Here is a 16,795-nt window from a genome sequence, read left to right as displayed (position 1 = left end):
TTTAAATAAAGAAACTTCATAGCCCTGGGTGAGGGGGATAATTGTCCTCAGCTGCCGCATCTGGTCCTCCTCCGGCTGTAGTTTCAGGACCCCTGCTGGGTCTAAGTGATCAAGATGGAGAAGGGAGGAGAGTGTAGCTTACACAAGATGGCTTGGAGAAAGAACTAATGAGTCAGAGAATAAATAACAAAATCAAACTAAATACATGGGTCTATGAATGAAAGGGAGAATAAAGGATGATATCTGGGATTGCAAAGCAAAAAATGAAATGTAATAATGACAGATTATGAAGAGATAATTTAACTTTAGAACTCACTAACAAAAGAGGGGCATTTGTAGGTGCTAAAATGGAGAACAAGACTGCAGCTGAGGTTGGAGAGGGGTGGGAAAATATGTAGTGGGTAATAAGTTGAGAAACTGTTTGAGAGAGTATTAATATGTATATTGAAATGGTGAATCAGGCACTGAACTCCTTGAGGAAAGAAAGGAAGTATCATGGAAGTTGATAGACAACAGGTGCTAAAATTTTGATTGGGTATTGAACATGGTTTAGAAGTTACTGCAGGATGGGTGGTAGAGGGGAAATCTAGATGTGGCAATGAAGAGCATGAAGTAATCCAACTCCCCTTACCACCACCACCACTCTTAGAATGAAAGTGCAACCAGTACTGGAAAGTATATCCAGGGAAGCTGTGCCATAAAAAGGAAATCAATTAAGTGCAAGAATGTGGAAGGAATGATAAAAGGCAATGGTTTAAGATGGAAGCAAGTTTGTTTTCTTTTGACTATGAAAGACAATGATTGTTAAATTGTATCTTTGAACAATTTTCAACTATATGGATGTAAAAACATGTTTGTGCATATACATACATATGTTTATGTTCTAAGATTTACTAATTTATTTTTACATCTTTTCTCCTGAGTTTTTCTTTCATTTTTAATTTCTTGCTTTATTTCTATTTAGTATTTATATAATTTTTATGGAAAAATAATTTTCCCAGTTGTTACAGAACTTACTCCCTCAGGTACTCTTAACATCTACAATTTTTGATATTGGTCAATTTTTTCTTTTACTCATTGTGAACCAGTATTGTGTGGGATTGGTTTCTATGTTCACCTACCCCTCCCAAAGTACCCTCTAGATCTTTTCAGAACAGTGCTGGAAGCCGCAGAAATACCAGGTAACTGGGCTATCCTGTGTGAGCCCTGGTTGCTGCTGCTCCCCAGGTCTTTCAAGTTGCCACCTTTCTGCCCACTCTGAAGTGAGAGTGAAATCTGCTCTTGCAATTGTAAAGTGACTTGCCTAGGGTCATATAGCTAGGAAGTGTTAAGTATCCGAGACGAAAATTTGAATTCAGGTCCTTGACTCCAAGGTCAATGCTCTTTAGGGCACCATCTAACTGCCCCTCTTGCTTCCTTTTTTCAGGATCCTGTAGCCACAAATCTCTGGCTCTTCACTAGTTCAGTGAATTGCTAATGCCAGCTAAGCTGGTAGTCCTTTCTCATTGTCTTAAAGCTTCCAACATTTTGAACAATTTTGGGGTGGAAGAAGTAATTTATTGTGATTTCACATTGAATTTTGGGATATTTGAATTGATGCAAACTTCCGGTTTTTGATTCCAGGGCTACATAGTCCTGTAGAGTATTGAACTTGGAAGTCCGAATTGGACCGACCTGTCTGAAATTTGTCTCAGACACCTCCTATAAGCCAAGTGTACCACATTCCTCAGTCACTCGGGCTCATAACCTAGCTGCTATCCTCAATTCCTTTCTCCCTTTGCAGCCCCTATCTCTCGCCCTCATCTAATCTGTTGATAGTTGGCCTTAGTACACCTGCCAAGATTGCTTACTCTATTCCATTCCCCACTCAACTGTCAAAATGATCTTCCTAAAGAGCAAGTCTGAACATATCATCCCTGATCAATAGTAATACCAGTGGCTCCCTTACATCTCCAGGATCAGATAATAAAAATACTGTTTAGCATTCAAAATCCTTCCATTTCTCCCCTATACCCACTCTACTCTCCCTGTTTCCAATGTTCTCTTATTCCATCCACTTACTCTCCAAACCAATGACACAAAGCCTCCTTGCTGTCCCATTGTTCAATTCTGGGCATTTCACTGGCTGTCCCAATACCTGAAACAACCATTTGTCTTAAAATGGCTTGATTTTCAAGTACCAGTTAAAATCTTCTTTCCGGATTCCTCCTAAACTTATCATTTCCAATTTATCCTTCATTTTTTTTGTATGTAATCTCCATTATACTATGTTCTGAGAACCCAAATCTAAAAGGATTTCTTTCTAGACGGGTGAGATTGTTTTCAGAAAATAGCCAACATTTATGCAGCACTGAAAGGTTCGAAAAATGCTTTACTCATTTGCCATTTTAAAACTATGCAGTTGGAGGGACTACTTGAAGAACTGATTTCTTGGAAAAGGCACCATAGGGGTGGTCAGTGTACAATGCTCAGAACTTAAAACAGGAATTGTCCAATCTTAAACTTCCTGAAAGAACATCAATAACAATATTATGGAATGAATGACATTTAAGACTTGGATTCACTCGCTGTTTCTCATACCTATTGGCCTGTAGGATGCCAAGGTTTCATCATTTCTCTGTGCTAGATAACTTTCCAAGATTGGTTAAATTACATATCAGGTGCTAACCTGCACTATTAGAAGGAATTAATCTTATAGGAAACAAAAAAATTTCAGTTCAGGCTCAATTAAAAAAAATTTTCAGATACTACATGGAAGTGAGGCATAAAATTTCACCACCTCAACAATTAAAGTTGAGAATCACCCAAAGGGCAAGAGAATGATAATTCTGACTACATAAAATTAAAAGGCTTAAGTTTTAGCCAAAAAAGCAGGGAAAATTTTCTATCAATTATCAGCAGAAAAAGGCACTTCATTTCACTTCCACCTGAAGATAGACTAAGCATGTTTTCCTCTCCTCTCAGTCATGACCCATTTACCACTAAGCACTTCAATACTTCCTCTTTCACTCTTGAATCCTTTGCTTGCCTTGTCACTTCTCAACTTGTTTTCACATTACATACTAAATCCCACACTTTTGATATTTGCCTAGCATCCTTACCCAATAGATGTTCCTTGATGGAAGAACTCTTAAAATCACTCCAATTGTTGTATTAGTTCCCTCCTTTAGCAGACACTCTAAGAAGTTTTCACCAATTTCCCTTTTCTTGACCCCATCCTCAGATGGGCTTTTCAATATATGGCTTAAAACATCAATTCCATCTCCATTATTATCTGTATTTTAATGCTAAATCTAATAACCACTTTAGTACCTTTTAATCTCAACCACTGCAAGCTTTGAAAATGTTACCGTTTTTAGACAGATTCTGACAAACTTGTCTTTGTATAGGTGAAAGGCAATGGGCAGACACTTAACTTTGAACTAGGAAGTAACATGGTTACAGCTGTGCTTTTGGTTTCTGTTTCTTCAATCTAATGTAGTTATGACTCCCCTTCTCTAACACATAAATGTATCATCTCTTGAAGCACTAAGCCTACTATTTGGAATTCATTTCCACATAATTGAATAAGTCTTGTAAATTTGATTCAGTTTTTCCTATTCTCAGCTACTAAATTGTTTTGTCTATGTCCACTGTAGAAATGTGACTTGCACTGCACTTGAGCCCAGGTTCTGATTGCTATTTGCAGTAGTAACCATATGAATCACGTCACCTTTGAGACTTGAGGTCAGAAATGTATAATTGTAGTTCTGAACTGTTGTATAAAAGAATCTGCAACTCAGTGTAGAAGGAGAGGTAGAAAAAATTCAGTACCTTTACTATGCTTACAACTCCAAAAACCCACCACAACCAAACCATGTTGGATTATTCAGTTATTACATCAGGAGTCTTAGAGTCTTCTGTGTATTTATTGTTTTACAGCAGAATGCCCAACACAGATCATCATAACTGCCAAATAGTCAGCTGTGCAAAATAGTATATATAGTGCTTAAGTACAAATGGGAGACATGATTTTTTTAAATAAATACTTAAACACAAATTTATGGTCCTACAAAAAGAGCATTTAAACTAGATGGTCTAATTTGATCTGCCTCCTTGGACCCACAGTAACTGTTAATTTTCCCAAAAACCAATAGAATCAATATACTGAATCATCAGTTCCACTGTGTGAATAATGGATCACAATAAATGAGTCCCTTTTTTCTAAGAGCTGTTCCTGGCTCCTCTAACATGATCTGGCCTGGATAAAAAGACAACAGGAATTTCTTGAAGGTCAATGGTCCAAAATGCTAAGTATGGTTAAGTATTCTACATGATCTATATTCACTGGTTCCATTTAGTTAGGATGTACTTAGATAACTTTCTTCAATTCATCATACAGGACAAGCACGAAAGCTCCACCCATTCCTCTCAGAACATTAGACCAGGCACCCTTGAAGAAAGCTTTGCCACCCTCATCTTTAGCAATCTTCCTCCAGCAGTCAACTGTCCCAGTATACATGATATCAGCTGTCAAAAGTAAAATTAAAATTGGTCAGAATTCAAAACTTACAAATTATCAACTTATACTAGTATACTTATAATACATTAAGGTAGCTGGAAGTAGGGACTTGATATTTGGGACTAAGAACTGGCATGCTAAAAACATTCCAGAACTTGATTCACTGCCAGTAAAAGATGTATTTAGCTAAGGGGGGAGGTGTGTGTGTGAAACCTCTTCCACAAGGAGATAACCTATCATTGCCTTAAGATGTGAATCAACAATTAGGATTTTCTTCATTTTTTGGCTCGTTGACAGATGAATATTTAACAGTTAAATGAACACTACCTACATTTGTTCCTCATTCACACCACAAGTACTTAAGGTATACTGCCTATAAGAAACTTACCTCCTTTGCGTCCAGATTGCATCATCATTCGCCGTCTTACTGTATCAAAGGGGTAGGAGACCACACCTGCCACGGCAGTCACTGTTTGTGCAATCATCCAACTTATCACAATATGAGTATTCTTGGGATCTGGGAGCATACCTGAAAAAGAATGACTACTTGTTAAATTCAAATCCACAAACCTCTAAAAGCCTAGTCTTATGTCAGGCTAATAATGGTAGTTTTGCTCTACAGTACAAAATCTTTTGAAAAACTTAAAATTTGTTTTCGATCATACAAAAGTATACCACACCAGACCTTTTTTTTCAAACAAGTTCTGTGGCTTTTTAGATTAAAAAAAAAATTTAAAAAAAAAAAAACCCGAAATTTTTTAAATTTTTTAGGAACCCACAAAAATTTAGCAAAGACCTTTAATAGCGAGAAGACTGAGCAAATCCTGTCTAGAATTTGTCTTATCAAACCTCAAATTGCAGGACTGCAAGTGAACTACTCTAAAATGGGAGAAATACAAAAAACTCCCAAAACAAAACGCCTACAAAATAGTTATAATTTTTATTTGGCCTATTTCTAATATAAGTTACAAATGTATTTCTTCTAAGGTAATGGCATCATTTTAAAAGGACTCTTACCTTTTGCTGTATCATAGATCCCGAAATAGGCTGCTCTATAGATAATGATACCCTGCACTGAGACATTGAAACCTTGATACAAGCCACGAATTCCATCAGACTTGGTGATTTTCACGAGGCAGTCTCCCAGGCCTTTAAATTCTCTCTCAGTGCCAGACTTCCCAACATCAGCTGCCAATCGGGTTCTCGCAAAATCCAAGGGATAGACAAAGCAGAGAGAAGTGGCTCCAGCGGCACCACCAGAGGCAAGATTGCCAGCAAAATACCTCCAGAATTGTGTGTGCTTGTCCACTCCTCCCAAAAACACTTGCTTATACTTATCCTTAAAGGCAAAGTTAAGGGCCTGAGTGGGGAAATATCTGATGACATTTGCCAAGTTACCCCGCCAGAAGGAAAGCATTCCTTGTTCCTTTGGAATTCGGACTATACAATCCATTATGCCCTTGTACTGCTTATCTGCAGCAATTTGTTTACTTGCATGCTGCACCTAAAAAATAAAAGCATAAAATATTGTTAAAAAAAAAAAAAAAAAGCCCCCTCCTCCCCAAATAAGAAAAATAACTATATAAAAAATAATTAAAATACGCCTTTGGAGAATAAGCAAGTCTGACATGAAAATTAATCATGTGACAAAATGAAAAGGTAGATTTCTGCTTAAGAGCTTAAACTGGCCCACAATTTAGTCTTTATAGGCCTTAAAGAATGGTAATGTCAGAAGACCTCTACAGCAGCACCAGTGAAGAGGCAGAAAGGAGGCTTAGAGGTCATCCAGGTTAGATCCTGTGTTTTACAGCTTTAGCAACTGAAGATAGGACTGTCTTAATTTGAGACAGCTAATTAATCCTGAGTATTCCCTTTCTAACATTAACCACCTGTATGACCTTGGGCAAACATGGCCTGCAGTTATTCCCTAGCTTCCTGGTTGTTCAAACGGGTGTAACATCAAATCATAGCACAATACCGTAGAACACATTGCTTAATAGCTATGTGCTTACTATACACTAAATTAGTGCACTCCAGCCATGCCTACCTTACAAGGTTATCAAAGGGAAGAGAAATGATGTGAAAAGCAGCCATGACCTTGGGATAAGTCATTTCATTCCTCTAGGGCCACCTGCTTGTCCACAAGTATAAAAAACACCTATTTCGGGGCGTCAGGATTCCAGCTTGTCACTTAATGCAGGATGTGAACTTGTGAAACATACTGGACTCAGTGGGCTTAAATTTCCTCTTAAAATTGGGGGTGGAAATCATTTCCAATGGAGCAGTAATGAACTGAACCAGCTATGCCCAGAAAAAGAACTCTGGGAGATGACTAAAAACCATCACATTAAATTCCCAATCCCTATATTTATGCACACCTGCATTTTTGATTTCCTTCACAAGCTAATTGTACAATAATTCAGAGTCTGATTCTTTTTGTACAGCAAAATAATGTTTTGGTCATGTATACTTATTGTGTATCTAAGTTATATTTTAATATATTTAACATCTGCTGGTCATCCTGCCATTTAGGGGAGGGGGTGGGAGGGGGTAAGAGGTAAAAAATTGGAACAAGAGGTTTGGCAATTTTTAATGCTGTAAAGTTACCCATGTATATTTCCTGTAAATAAAAGGCTATTAAAAAAAAAAAATTGGGGGTGGGAGAGAATATTAGGCGACCTGAGATTTTTTTTCCCTTCTCATTTCCAAATTTTGTTACCAGAGGGCACTGCCAGTGTAAGGGGTAAAAAATACATCCTTCTAGAACCCATTTTAAAAGAAAAGGAAAGTAACGGCTAAGACACCCCCCAAGTCCATGCCTGCAGCCCGAAGGGGAAAATACGCAGCGAGCACCAGGAGAAGGAAGACGTGGGCTGGCAAGTAGGAAGGGGGCCCGAGCCCTCTGCGGGGCACCATGACAACTACAGACATTTCCCCCTCCCATCTCCTGCCGCATTCAAACTCCTCGCGACAGCTCAGCTACTGCGGCAGCAGAGCCGGCACCACGTGATGCGCTGACGTCAGACCCGCCCGCCCTTCCTTATTCTTCCTGTCCCTTAAAAGGGCAATGGGGGGTGAAGATGCCGGGGCGGAGATCGAAAGGACAAAGCCATCCCCTAATCGGCAAATTTACGCACACTTCCGGGAGGTTTGTGCCAATCCCCAAGGGCCCAACGGCCCGGAGGGAGGGCAGAAGACCCACGTGTCACTGAGCCTAGCCGCACCCCCCCCTCCCCAACACCCAACCCGAGCTACTTCCTCCCCGTCACCTTCCTGTCCCTCCTACGCGACCTCCGCGGTCAAGGACGGGGGGGAGGACGCGCGGGAGCGCGCCCGCGTATCCGCCCGCCCGGTAACGAGATTAGCGAGAATCGACAGGCCGACTATCCTCAGGGAGTTGTCTTCCCTCTCCCCGGCCTCACAATGAAAGTGAACGGGGAGCTAGAGGACAGCAGCATGAGGATGGGAGCGCGCCCTCGCGCGCCAAGTCCCCGGATTGTCGGGCCTACTTCTCGTCCTAACCCAGATAGCCTTCCTTCTTCCCCCTACCCTTCACTCCCACCCCCAGTCCCGAAACTCGACAAGCCCGCCTAACAGTCCATGTTTCCCAGACACGCACCTGTAATAGTAGCTTGACTCTTTCGATCGGGGCCACAGCAGTCTTGGAGATAGCAGCGGCGATGCCACCGGCCAAGAAATCCTTGACGAAGGAGATGGCCTGTTCCGTCATGGTTACCGAGGGTAAAGGTGTTGGAGATAGAGCAAGAAAGACGGTGAAAGAGGACTGAAAGCTGGAGAACTCGTTGCAGGCTGCACAGTTCCTTGCTACAGCTCGGACCGAAAGGACACGGTGTCCCGCGCGCAGGCGCTAAAGCTTCAACACCCCGCCCCCTGCGGCCTCCTTTAGACGCTTCCATTGGCTCGTCTGGACCTGGGAGGGGGCGGAGGGAAGGGGGGGGCTGTCACCAAATTCCGGGCCTCCCCTTTAGACTCCCGCCCTGCGGCCCGCATGTGTGTCTGGGAGAACAAAAGCCTACGTCCAAGCTTCTGGGCCTAGGCCTAGCTAAAGGACTTGAGTGGCTTTGACCCTCAGGGGCCGAGGGTGGGGGTGAGGGTGGGAGAGGTAAAGACGAGGAGGGAGAGGAGCTGGGCAGCCTGGGGGTGAATGATGAACGAGCCCGCCCTTGGGACCTTAGACCGGCCGGCTGCTTGTCCTCTGATGGTAATCGGCTTGACCGTCACTCAGAAGGACTCATTTGGGGAAACTCGGTTTCTGAGACTGCCCATTTATGGGATCCCTTCCACCCCCAACCATTTGACCCATCACTCCATTCCACTTGAGGAGGAGACCCAGCTGGATTTGTCCAGCTGTCAGGATTACGGTCATTTTCTTTTCCCCTCCCCCCCGGTAACTGATTATCCCATTCCTGGGGCCACATTCTCGCCTGCAAAAGTCACGGGGCTTGAAATTTCTTTTTTCCTTTTAAATTTTTTAAGGTTATCTCTTTTCTATGAAGCAAAAATCTCCCGGCATCCCTATTCTCCCATATAATAGATATAAATTTATAAAGGAAAAATAAAATTACATCGCTGATAATTGAAAATATATGCAATCTTCCACATCATTGCAACAGAATCGAGGAATGTAGGTGACTTGGAGTTTCAAATTTGGAAGAGAATTTAGCTTAGATTATCAATCCAAAATTGATCAAAATCTCTGGATTTGGAAGTTGAACGAAAATTTCATGGCTTTGGGCAAATCATGTACTCACACTAGGCTTCTAAAAAGGGGATTAATCCAATTAAAATTGGGTGGCCTTTCAGTCCACTCCCCCACTTTCGATGTAATTCATATATATTCTTCCTTACACATCAAAAAATGAAAAAAAAAAAAGGTAAATATTTTCTTATAAAGTGCCTTTCCAATATTTTAATAACTGTAAGCTTTCTGAGCTTCAATTTCATTTGTAAAATGCCATGATGCTTGTGTGGAAAGAATTCTAAATTTGGAGAAGCCCTATCTTCAAATCCTGACTTTCACTGTTTTCTTGACCTTGAGCAAGTCACAACCTCTGGGCAGTTTAATTACTTCATTTATAAAATAAGGGAATTAGGGACCCTGTAAGATTCCCTTTACTTCTAAATCTGATCCTGTGATTTAAATCATAAAGTTACTAAGGCCATAATATATTCAGTGAGTGTCCGAGCCTATTTTTTCTTGACTCTTACCTACTACCTACTCCAGTACTCTTCTCCATGCACCTTGTTGCTGCTCACATTTCACAAGAAAATTAAATACTAATGAATAGCAGTCCCTTCTAACAGTTGCCTTAAGATTTCAATTTCCTTGTTATATAATAAGTATATTTATAGTTGTATTATTTATCACCATATGGTTGCTGCACAAATCAAGGTCACAAAATCAAATATTAGACCTACAAAGAACCTTTAAACACAATGTAGTCAGTCCAACCCCTTTTTATAAATGAGGAAACAGGCCTGGAGAGGTAATGTGGCTTTTAGAATAACTATATAACTGAAAAGTGGTTTGTAACTATGAAATATCATGTAGCTTAGTGTCACAATAAAAAATTCTGATGGAGAGAAGAAAAAGTTAATTGAGTAACTTGAAAAGGTTTAAACTAAATTATAGGGGTCAATTTGACCTAGAAAGGTATGATTTCATTAGATGCAGAGAAGACTTGAAGCTATGTAATAATGATTATATTGTCACAGCAGGGAATTGTTGTATTAAAGGCCTGGGTGAATTAATTGAAGGAAATGCTAAATTTCAGAGATTAATGAAACTAAAAGTATTTTCTTCCTATGGAAATTCTCAGACTCTGAAATTTACATAGCAAGTTTAACAACTCAACCTAACTCTTCCAAGTTACTAGCACACCTGAGAGACGTTAAGGTCATGTCAAATTTTCCCTCAAGTCTCAAGTTTATTAGTGAAGGTTTCCAGGGAAAGGAGGATAACATTGGAGCTATGATGACAACAGCTATTTCTAAATATAGATTATTCAAAAGTTGTGAATTTGTAGCTCAAAGGTCATTTTTCTTGCATTTTGCTTCCACTGTTTCAGTGTATCAAAGTCCATCTCCACCCTCAGTCCTCTTTCCTCCTCCTGCCAACTTTTCCTGGAAAAAAAGAAGCAATCTTTTGTATTGGATCCCTGAATGACATGTAGTAGTGCAATAGGGTCATGTGAAAATAGGGCACTCAAAAGAATACCCTTTATTTCCCAGCCTTATGTAGAAGTTTGTAGAGGGAACAAATTACTGATGCCCAAGAGAGTCTTAATCTTCCTCCCATGATTTTATTTAGAAAAGAATTTTATAAGCCTTAAAGTACTGTATAAATATGATTTACTACTTTTATACCCAGAGATAACCCTGTTTGCTCCCTTCTCCCACCCAAGCAACTGAGTACAATAGGTAGTACCTATAATGTTGCAAATGAGGAAACTGGGCCTCAGAAATTAAGTAACTCACTAAAGGTCACAGTGTAGTATTGAAGTCTTAGGTCTTCTGACACCAAGATCCTGGGTTCTTTCTGATACACTTGACTGTCTTACTAAAAAATACTTTTGTATTTTCCTCCAAGAAATAAACTATAAGAAGAAAAATTTTATGTTACATGTTATATACATAACAGATACAATGTATATATCATGTATATATTATATACATTGTATGTAACATAGAATGTACAGAATATGTCATCACATAACCTCAACTAAATCTTCATTTATTGCTTAGCAATCCTACTATAATAGTTACCTTCATTTTCTCCTCACCTTTTTAACCATTTATAATTTGATTTTTTTAAAGTAATATGTATCCTGACCTCTTTTCACTGAAGCTATTTTTTCCAAAGTTACTAATGCCTTTTAAATCAAAAGGCCTTTCCTCACTTATAAGGCTCCTAGACTTCTTTGGCCTTGCATACAGCTAATCAATCACTCCCCTTCTCCTCCTAGACACTTTCTTCCCCCTAGGTTTTCCAGACACCATTCTTTTTCAGCTGCATATTTAAGCATATTTAACCTCTCCCTTCTCTGTCTGCTCTACTTCCTCCAAATCACATCCTCTAACTGTACTGGTTCTTTAGGGCTCTGTTCCCGGTCCATTTCTCTTCTTCCATACCAAAACTTGTACAAATGTGGATAACTAAATGTGGGAGTCGAGAAAAAATTTGGCAACAGTAAAAAAAAAAAAAAGTATCAATTCTATCAAAAATTTTAATGTAAAAATAAACAAGTACATCCATCTTATCAACATACAAATTTGCTTTCAGCTTTAATAAATGGTAAAATTGTGTATACATATAAAAGAATTGTTTTAAAATAATTTGTTTTATGATTTATCATAAGTACATTTGATTTTTATACCTATTTCGGAATTGAGTAAATATGTCTCTGCAAAAAAAAGTGTCTGTTTACCTTAAAATTTAAGGTGGCCAATTCTATGCTACTTCAATTGGGGATCTCATCAGTTCCAATGAATTTAATGACCATTTTTATGCAAATGATTTTCTAATTTACCAATTCAGCCCTAATTTCTCTGCTGGACCTTCAAACTTTCATCTCCAGCTACTATTTTTCATATATCCTGAATTGGATATCCAGTAGAATTAAACTAAATTATTTCCAAAACTTATTATCTTTAAATCTAAATCCTCCCAGTCTTCTACCTTCCTTATTATAGTAGAAGACAATACCATCCTTCTAGTCCCTTAGGCTGCCAATCTAAGAATCATCCAGGATTCCTTCCTGCCTCTCACCCTCCATATACAATGTGTAACCAAAGCCTTTTGAGGTTATCTTTGCAATATTTCCCAAATATGCCCCTTTCTCTCTTCTGACACAGCTGCCACTCTAAGGCTGTTCTCCAGCCACTAAAGTGATTTTCCTAAAAGCCTTGTTGGTTGTTGTCCTTCTTTCTTGAAGAGAACCAAAATGATATCGCTATGTTAGAGTCAAATTGGTATGTCAAGGTGTGGCTGATCAAACCGATTAGGACTTCTGAATGCTTTGCTACTGGTCAGACACAAATAGTACCTATGAACATTTGGGATGGATTTTCTAACTTTGCCCATCTCACATTTCTTTTGAATTAATTCAGTTGTGCTTTGCTTATAGAGCACAGCACTTTCTCTGATGAGGACAGATGCTTAGTGATCCTGAGTCAGTGTATCCCATATCATGCAATCAATTCTAAAGTTCTTAAAGACAGACATTGAGTGTTTTTATATCGCTTTCTCTGACCACCTTGTGAGAGCTTACCCTGTGTGAGTTCTGTATAAAATAGTCTTTTTGGCAAGCATACATTTAGCATTGGAACAAGGCGGCCCTACCCAAAGGAGTTGTGCTTTTTGCAGTAGAGTTGAAATGCCTGACAATTTAGTTGAAGAAAGGACCTCAATATCTAATGTCTTATCCAGCCAGGTGATCATCAGAATCTGACAATTAAAATGGAAGTGATTCAGTTTCCTCGCAGGATGCTAGTGTACTGTCCAGATTTCACTGGCATACAGAAATACTTGGGGGGTTGGGAGGGAGAGGAGCCTAAGTCAGGTCTCACAGCCTCCATCTCCTTCTACCCCATCCTTCTCTATAAACTTCAGTGTCCATAACTCTATGGGCATTCAAAGGTCTTAATAACCTAGCTTCTTACCTTTCCAGTCTTTTCATACCAAAATACTCCCCACCATATACTGTGATCCAATGATACTGGACTTCTGGCTCTTCCAGGAATAAAACATTCTATCTCAATTCCAGGCATTCTCTGGGGCTGTCCCTAATGCCCAAAGCTCTCCTCTTACTACTGATCCTCTGGCTTTCTTTAAGGCTCAACTAAAATTCCACTTTCTACAGGAAACTCTCTCAAACTTCTCTTAATTCCAATGCCTTCCCCCTGCTAATTATTTCCTTATCCTGAATATAACACGCTTTGTAGATTTTTGTTTGCACTTAGTTCCCCCATTAGATTGCAAGCTCCTTGAGGACAGTTGTATTTTGCCTTAAAAAAAATCCCTAGGTCTTAGCACAATGCCTGGTACATAGTAAGTGCTTAATAAATGCTTATTGATTGAAATAGTTCTATAGAAACAATATTGAGTTTGGGCTTAGGTTCAAATCCTTGCTCTTCTAACCTATTAATTTGTCTTATCTTAAAAAAATGCATTTAGTCTAGTAATAACGTAATAATAAATAATGATATTGATTAATTTGATATAATGAACAGAAGTCTGGACTGGAGAAAAAAGACTAGCTTTCAGGAAAGTGGTTATTAAACCTTGGAGGGGTCCTTTGATTTTTCAGTGCTTCAAGGCAATTCCCTTAAAATTACAAAGTGCAAAATATTTGTTGATATGAGTTGGAAGAGACCAGGAATTCCAGGAATTAAGTCTTTTAATGAAATCTTTAAAAGTTAAAAAAACATTTTACTTACACTATCTCATTTGAGTCTCTCGATGCCCCAAAGGTTTATATAACTGGGATATTTTTAATCACTTTTTTGCAAATGAGGAAACAGTATAAGTCACTTATTCTTGCTCACAAAACTTGTATATGAGATTTTAATCCTTAGTAAGAATTTTTTCTTTTGTCTCCAATTCCAGTATTTAACTACCACACCTACCTTCTTTGTTACTGTAATCTCAGGAACACTGAGGAGGGAATGGTGAATTCAAATACAGAGAATCACAAATTAACATTATGTTGTATCATATTTTTATGTATTTTGTTGAGTATTTCCCAATTTTATTTTAATCTGGTTGAGCTCACTTTGAAGTTTTGCAGGCAGGAAATTAAAGTTTGGAGAAAGAATTGACTAGGGAATGCAGTTATCTTTGTCACATGGATCTTCGTCATGTTAAAATACCTAGAAATAGTCCTACCCAGTCAGATTTGGGTAGGAAGAGACTAGAACAATTCTACAGAGGATAAAAAGGGATAAAAGAGTAGTTATCTATACCAACTGAGGGAAAACCCATATCTCTTGACATTAGCATTAACTCAAGCTGTGCTAGTGAGTCTTAGCTATGTGGTTTTATGTATTTTTCCTTTAAATATTTCCATAGTGCTTTATCAGTAAAATTAAATCTGGAGAACTTTGTCATAATGAGGTAGTGGTTTTTAAGAGAATAGTGAGTAAAAAGTTTTAGTTTGATTCACATTTAATCATTATTAATAACAATTCACATTTACATAGTGCTTAGAAGTTACAAAGGTCTTTCTGAACAATAATATAATATAGGTAGGATCCACATTTTATAGATTAGGTAACTGGCTCAAAGACGGTAAGATATTAGGTAACTTTTCAAAAATGTAAAAAATTATGTCTGACAAAATAAATAACTCATATTATTCCTCACTTTAAAATAAATTTTTTTCAACCTAAAAGTTTCATCTCACACCCCAGAAATTTTTAAAAATAACAAAAGATGGAAATATTCAAGTTTTGGGACAGGTTACTGGAAAAGAGATACAGGAAAAGTGTTGATAGAGTTAGAAATACTATTTTGGAAATCATTTGCTGATTTGGAATAAAGTGACAAAATGTCCATATCCTTTGACCCAGAAAATCCATTACTAGGCCCCAAGGAGGTCACTGAAAAGAAAAAGTATACACATCAAAAGAATTATAACAGCAATTTTTGTAGAAACAACAGAATATGAAGCAAAGCAGATACCCAATGATTGGGAAATGGTTAAATTATAGTACATGAATGAGTGGATTATTACTGTGCTGTGATGTGGGTGATGTAAATACCAAATGACTATATGTACCATCATCTGGAATTTGGTCATGTGATGAATGCACAATGGCCATTCTCTTTGGCAAAAGGTAGGTTTATTTAGGGGAATAGGTTACAGAAAAAATGAAGGAAATTATAAGACACCAGGAATAGTAAATATAAAATGGAATTGGAAGAGCATACGCAAGACAAGTTTCTCAGTGGAACTCACAAATTACCCAATAGAAAGGGAACACCCCATGAGGTTGGGGCTTGCCCTTAGTTGGCAAGTTAAATCCTGAAAGTGACTTAGTATCCTAAAAAAGTTTGTTGTAAAGAGGAGAAACAGGATTGAGAAGCACAGTGAAGTTGGGCAGGGTGGGGGGAAGGGGGGAGAGGAAGAGAAAGACTGACCCAAAGGAGGACAGCAGCCATGAGGTGGCCCATAAGTAGATTTTTTTAGGGGAAATTTGACAGGGCATGGCAAGGTGAAGCTGCTGTAGATCCCTATAGAAAGTAAGTCTCAGGGATTTGATACTATTTGGATTTTTGACTAGAAGACCTCCCCAAAGGGTGGGACCATGGAGCTAAAGCTGCTCTCTATTAGTGCCTTCTCCTGCTTGCCTCAGGAATCAGTTCTTTAATTTCTTTCTATCCAACACACCATTTCAGACTTCATCAGCTGTAAGAAATGATGGACATGATGAATAAGAGAAACATGGAAGATTTACGTAATCTGATATAGAGTGAAATGAGCAAAGCCAAATAAAACAATAACAATAGTATAAATGGGAAAAAACAAATGTCTTCCAAAGAAGAAAAATATGATATCTCCCTACCTCCCTTCAGAGGTGGGACATCCAAAGGTGTGGAACATTGCATATATTTTCAGACTTTTTTGATATATATACTAATTTTGCTGATTTTCTCTTCTTCCTCTTTATATTTTTATGTAAAAAAATTTGTTGTGGGATAGCGTTTTGAGAGAGATTTTGATGATGTAGAAAAAGGGGGGAAATCAATAAATTAATTTAATATTTTTTGTCAATGCCTGGTGTTTTTAAATTATATTTGTGTATATGAACCTTTTTTTTTTAAACCCTCACTTTCCTTATAAAAAAAACAAGCAAAAAACAAATCCTTCCCTCTACCAAAAAGCAAAAATTCAGTAAGGTGAAGCTCGACATTGCATACAACAGTTTTTCTTTTATAGTTTCACTTCCTGAATGATGTTTTCCTTTCTCTTTTTATCTCTTACCTACAACCAAGATTAGTTATTTCAATTATACCTTTTAGTACTTTCATCTGGGAATGAGTCATAACTGCCACCATCCCTATAGGAGTATACCAGTTAAATAATGGTTTTTGGAAATGTGGCAAACTCACTGGAGCTAGATCTTTTTCTAGTAGGTGAATGAAGTTCCTCAGCAAATAAAAAAATATGACTATTTTCTGTTCCTCTTCTATTGACCCTTCTGCTTTCCAGGCATTAAAAACTGTATCTTTCAAATTAGGATGCTTAACCCAAAAAATAAATGGATAAAATT

At 38.3% G+C, this 16,795-nt stretch overlaps 1 protein-coding gene across 1 annotated transcript; it reads right to left on the bottom strand.

The window, feature by feature from the left end:
- Positions 1 to 3,887: 3,887 nt before the first annotated feature.
- Positions 3,888 to 8,387, bottom strand: SLC25A6 (solute carrier family 25 member 6). The gene is made up of 4 exons (XM_031959064.1): positions 8,121 to 8,387; positions 5,519 to 6,005; positions 4,890 to 5,030; positions 3,888 to 4,509 (listed from the first exon to the last, which is right to left on the bottom strand). The coding sequence occupies exons 1-4, from the start codon at positions 8,229 to 8,231 to the stop codon at positions 4,352 to 4,354; spliced, it is 897 nt and encodes a 298-aa protein (XP_031814924.1). The 5' UTR covers positions 8,232 to 8,387; the 3' UTR covers positions 3,888 to 4,351.
- Between the last annotated feature and the right edge of the window lie 8,408 nt (positions 8,388 to 16,795).

The sequence above is a fragment of the Sarcophilus harrisii genome, chromosome 3 (assembly GCF_902635505.1).
Source record: "Sarcophilus harrisii chromosome 3, mSarHar1.11, whole genome shotgun sequence".
In the NCBI taxonomy this organism is placed as follows: Eukaryota; Metazoa; Chordata; class Mammalia; order Dasyuromorphia; family Dasyuridae; genus Sarcophilus; species Sarcophilus harrisii.
Note: the sequence above shows the minus strand (reverse complement) of the source record. Positions and strands in the feature narration are given on the sequence as shown.

What these genes read in the sequence shown, in the direction of transcription:
- SLC25A6 (XM_031959064.1), bottom strand. Translation starts at nt 8,231, where the DNA reads ATGACGGAACAGGCCATCTCCTTCGTCAAGGATTTCTTGGCCGGTGGC. An exon ending in GAGTCAAGCTACTATTACAG is followed by an intron (nt 6,006 to 8,120) that starts GTGCGTGTCTGG and finishes TTTATTTTTTAG; the next exon opens with GTGCAGCATGCAAGTAAACA. An exon ending in GATCTATGATACAGCAAAAG is followed by an intron (nt 5,031 to 5,518) that starts GTAAGAGTCCTT and finishes ATTCTTTTTCAG; the next exon opens with GTATGCTCCCAGATCCCAAG.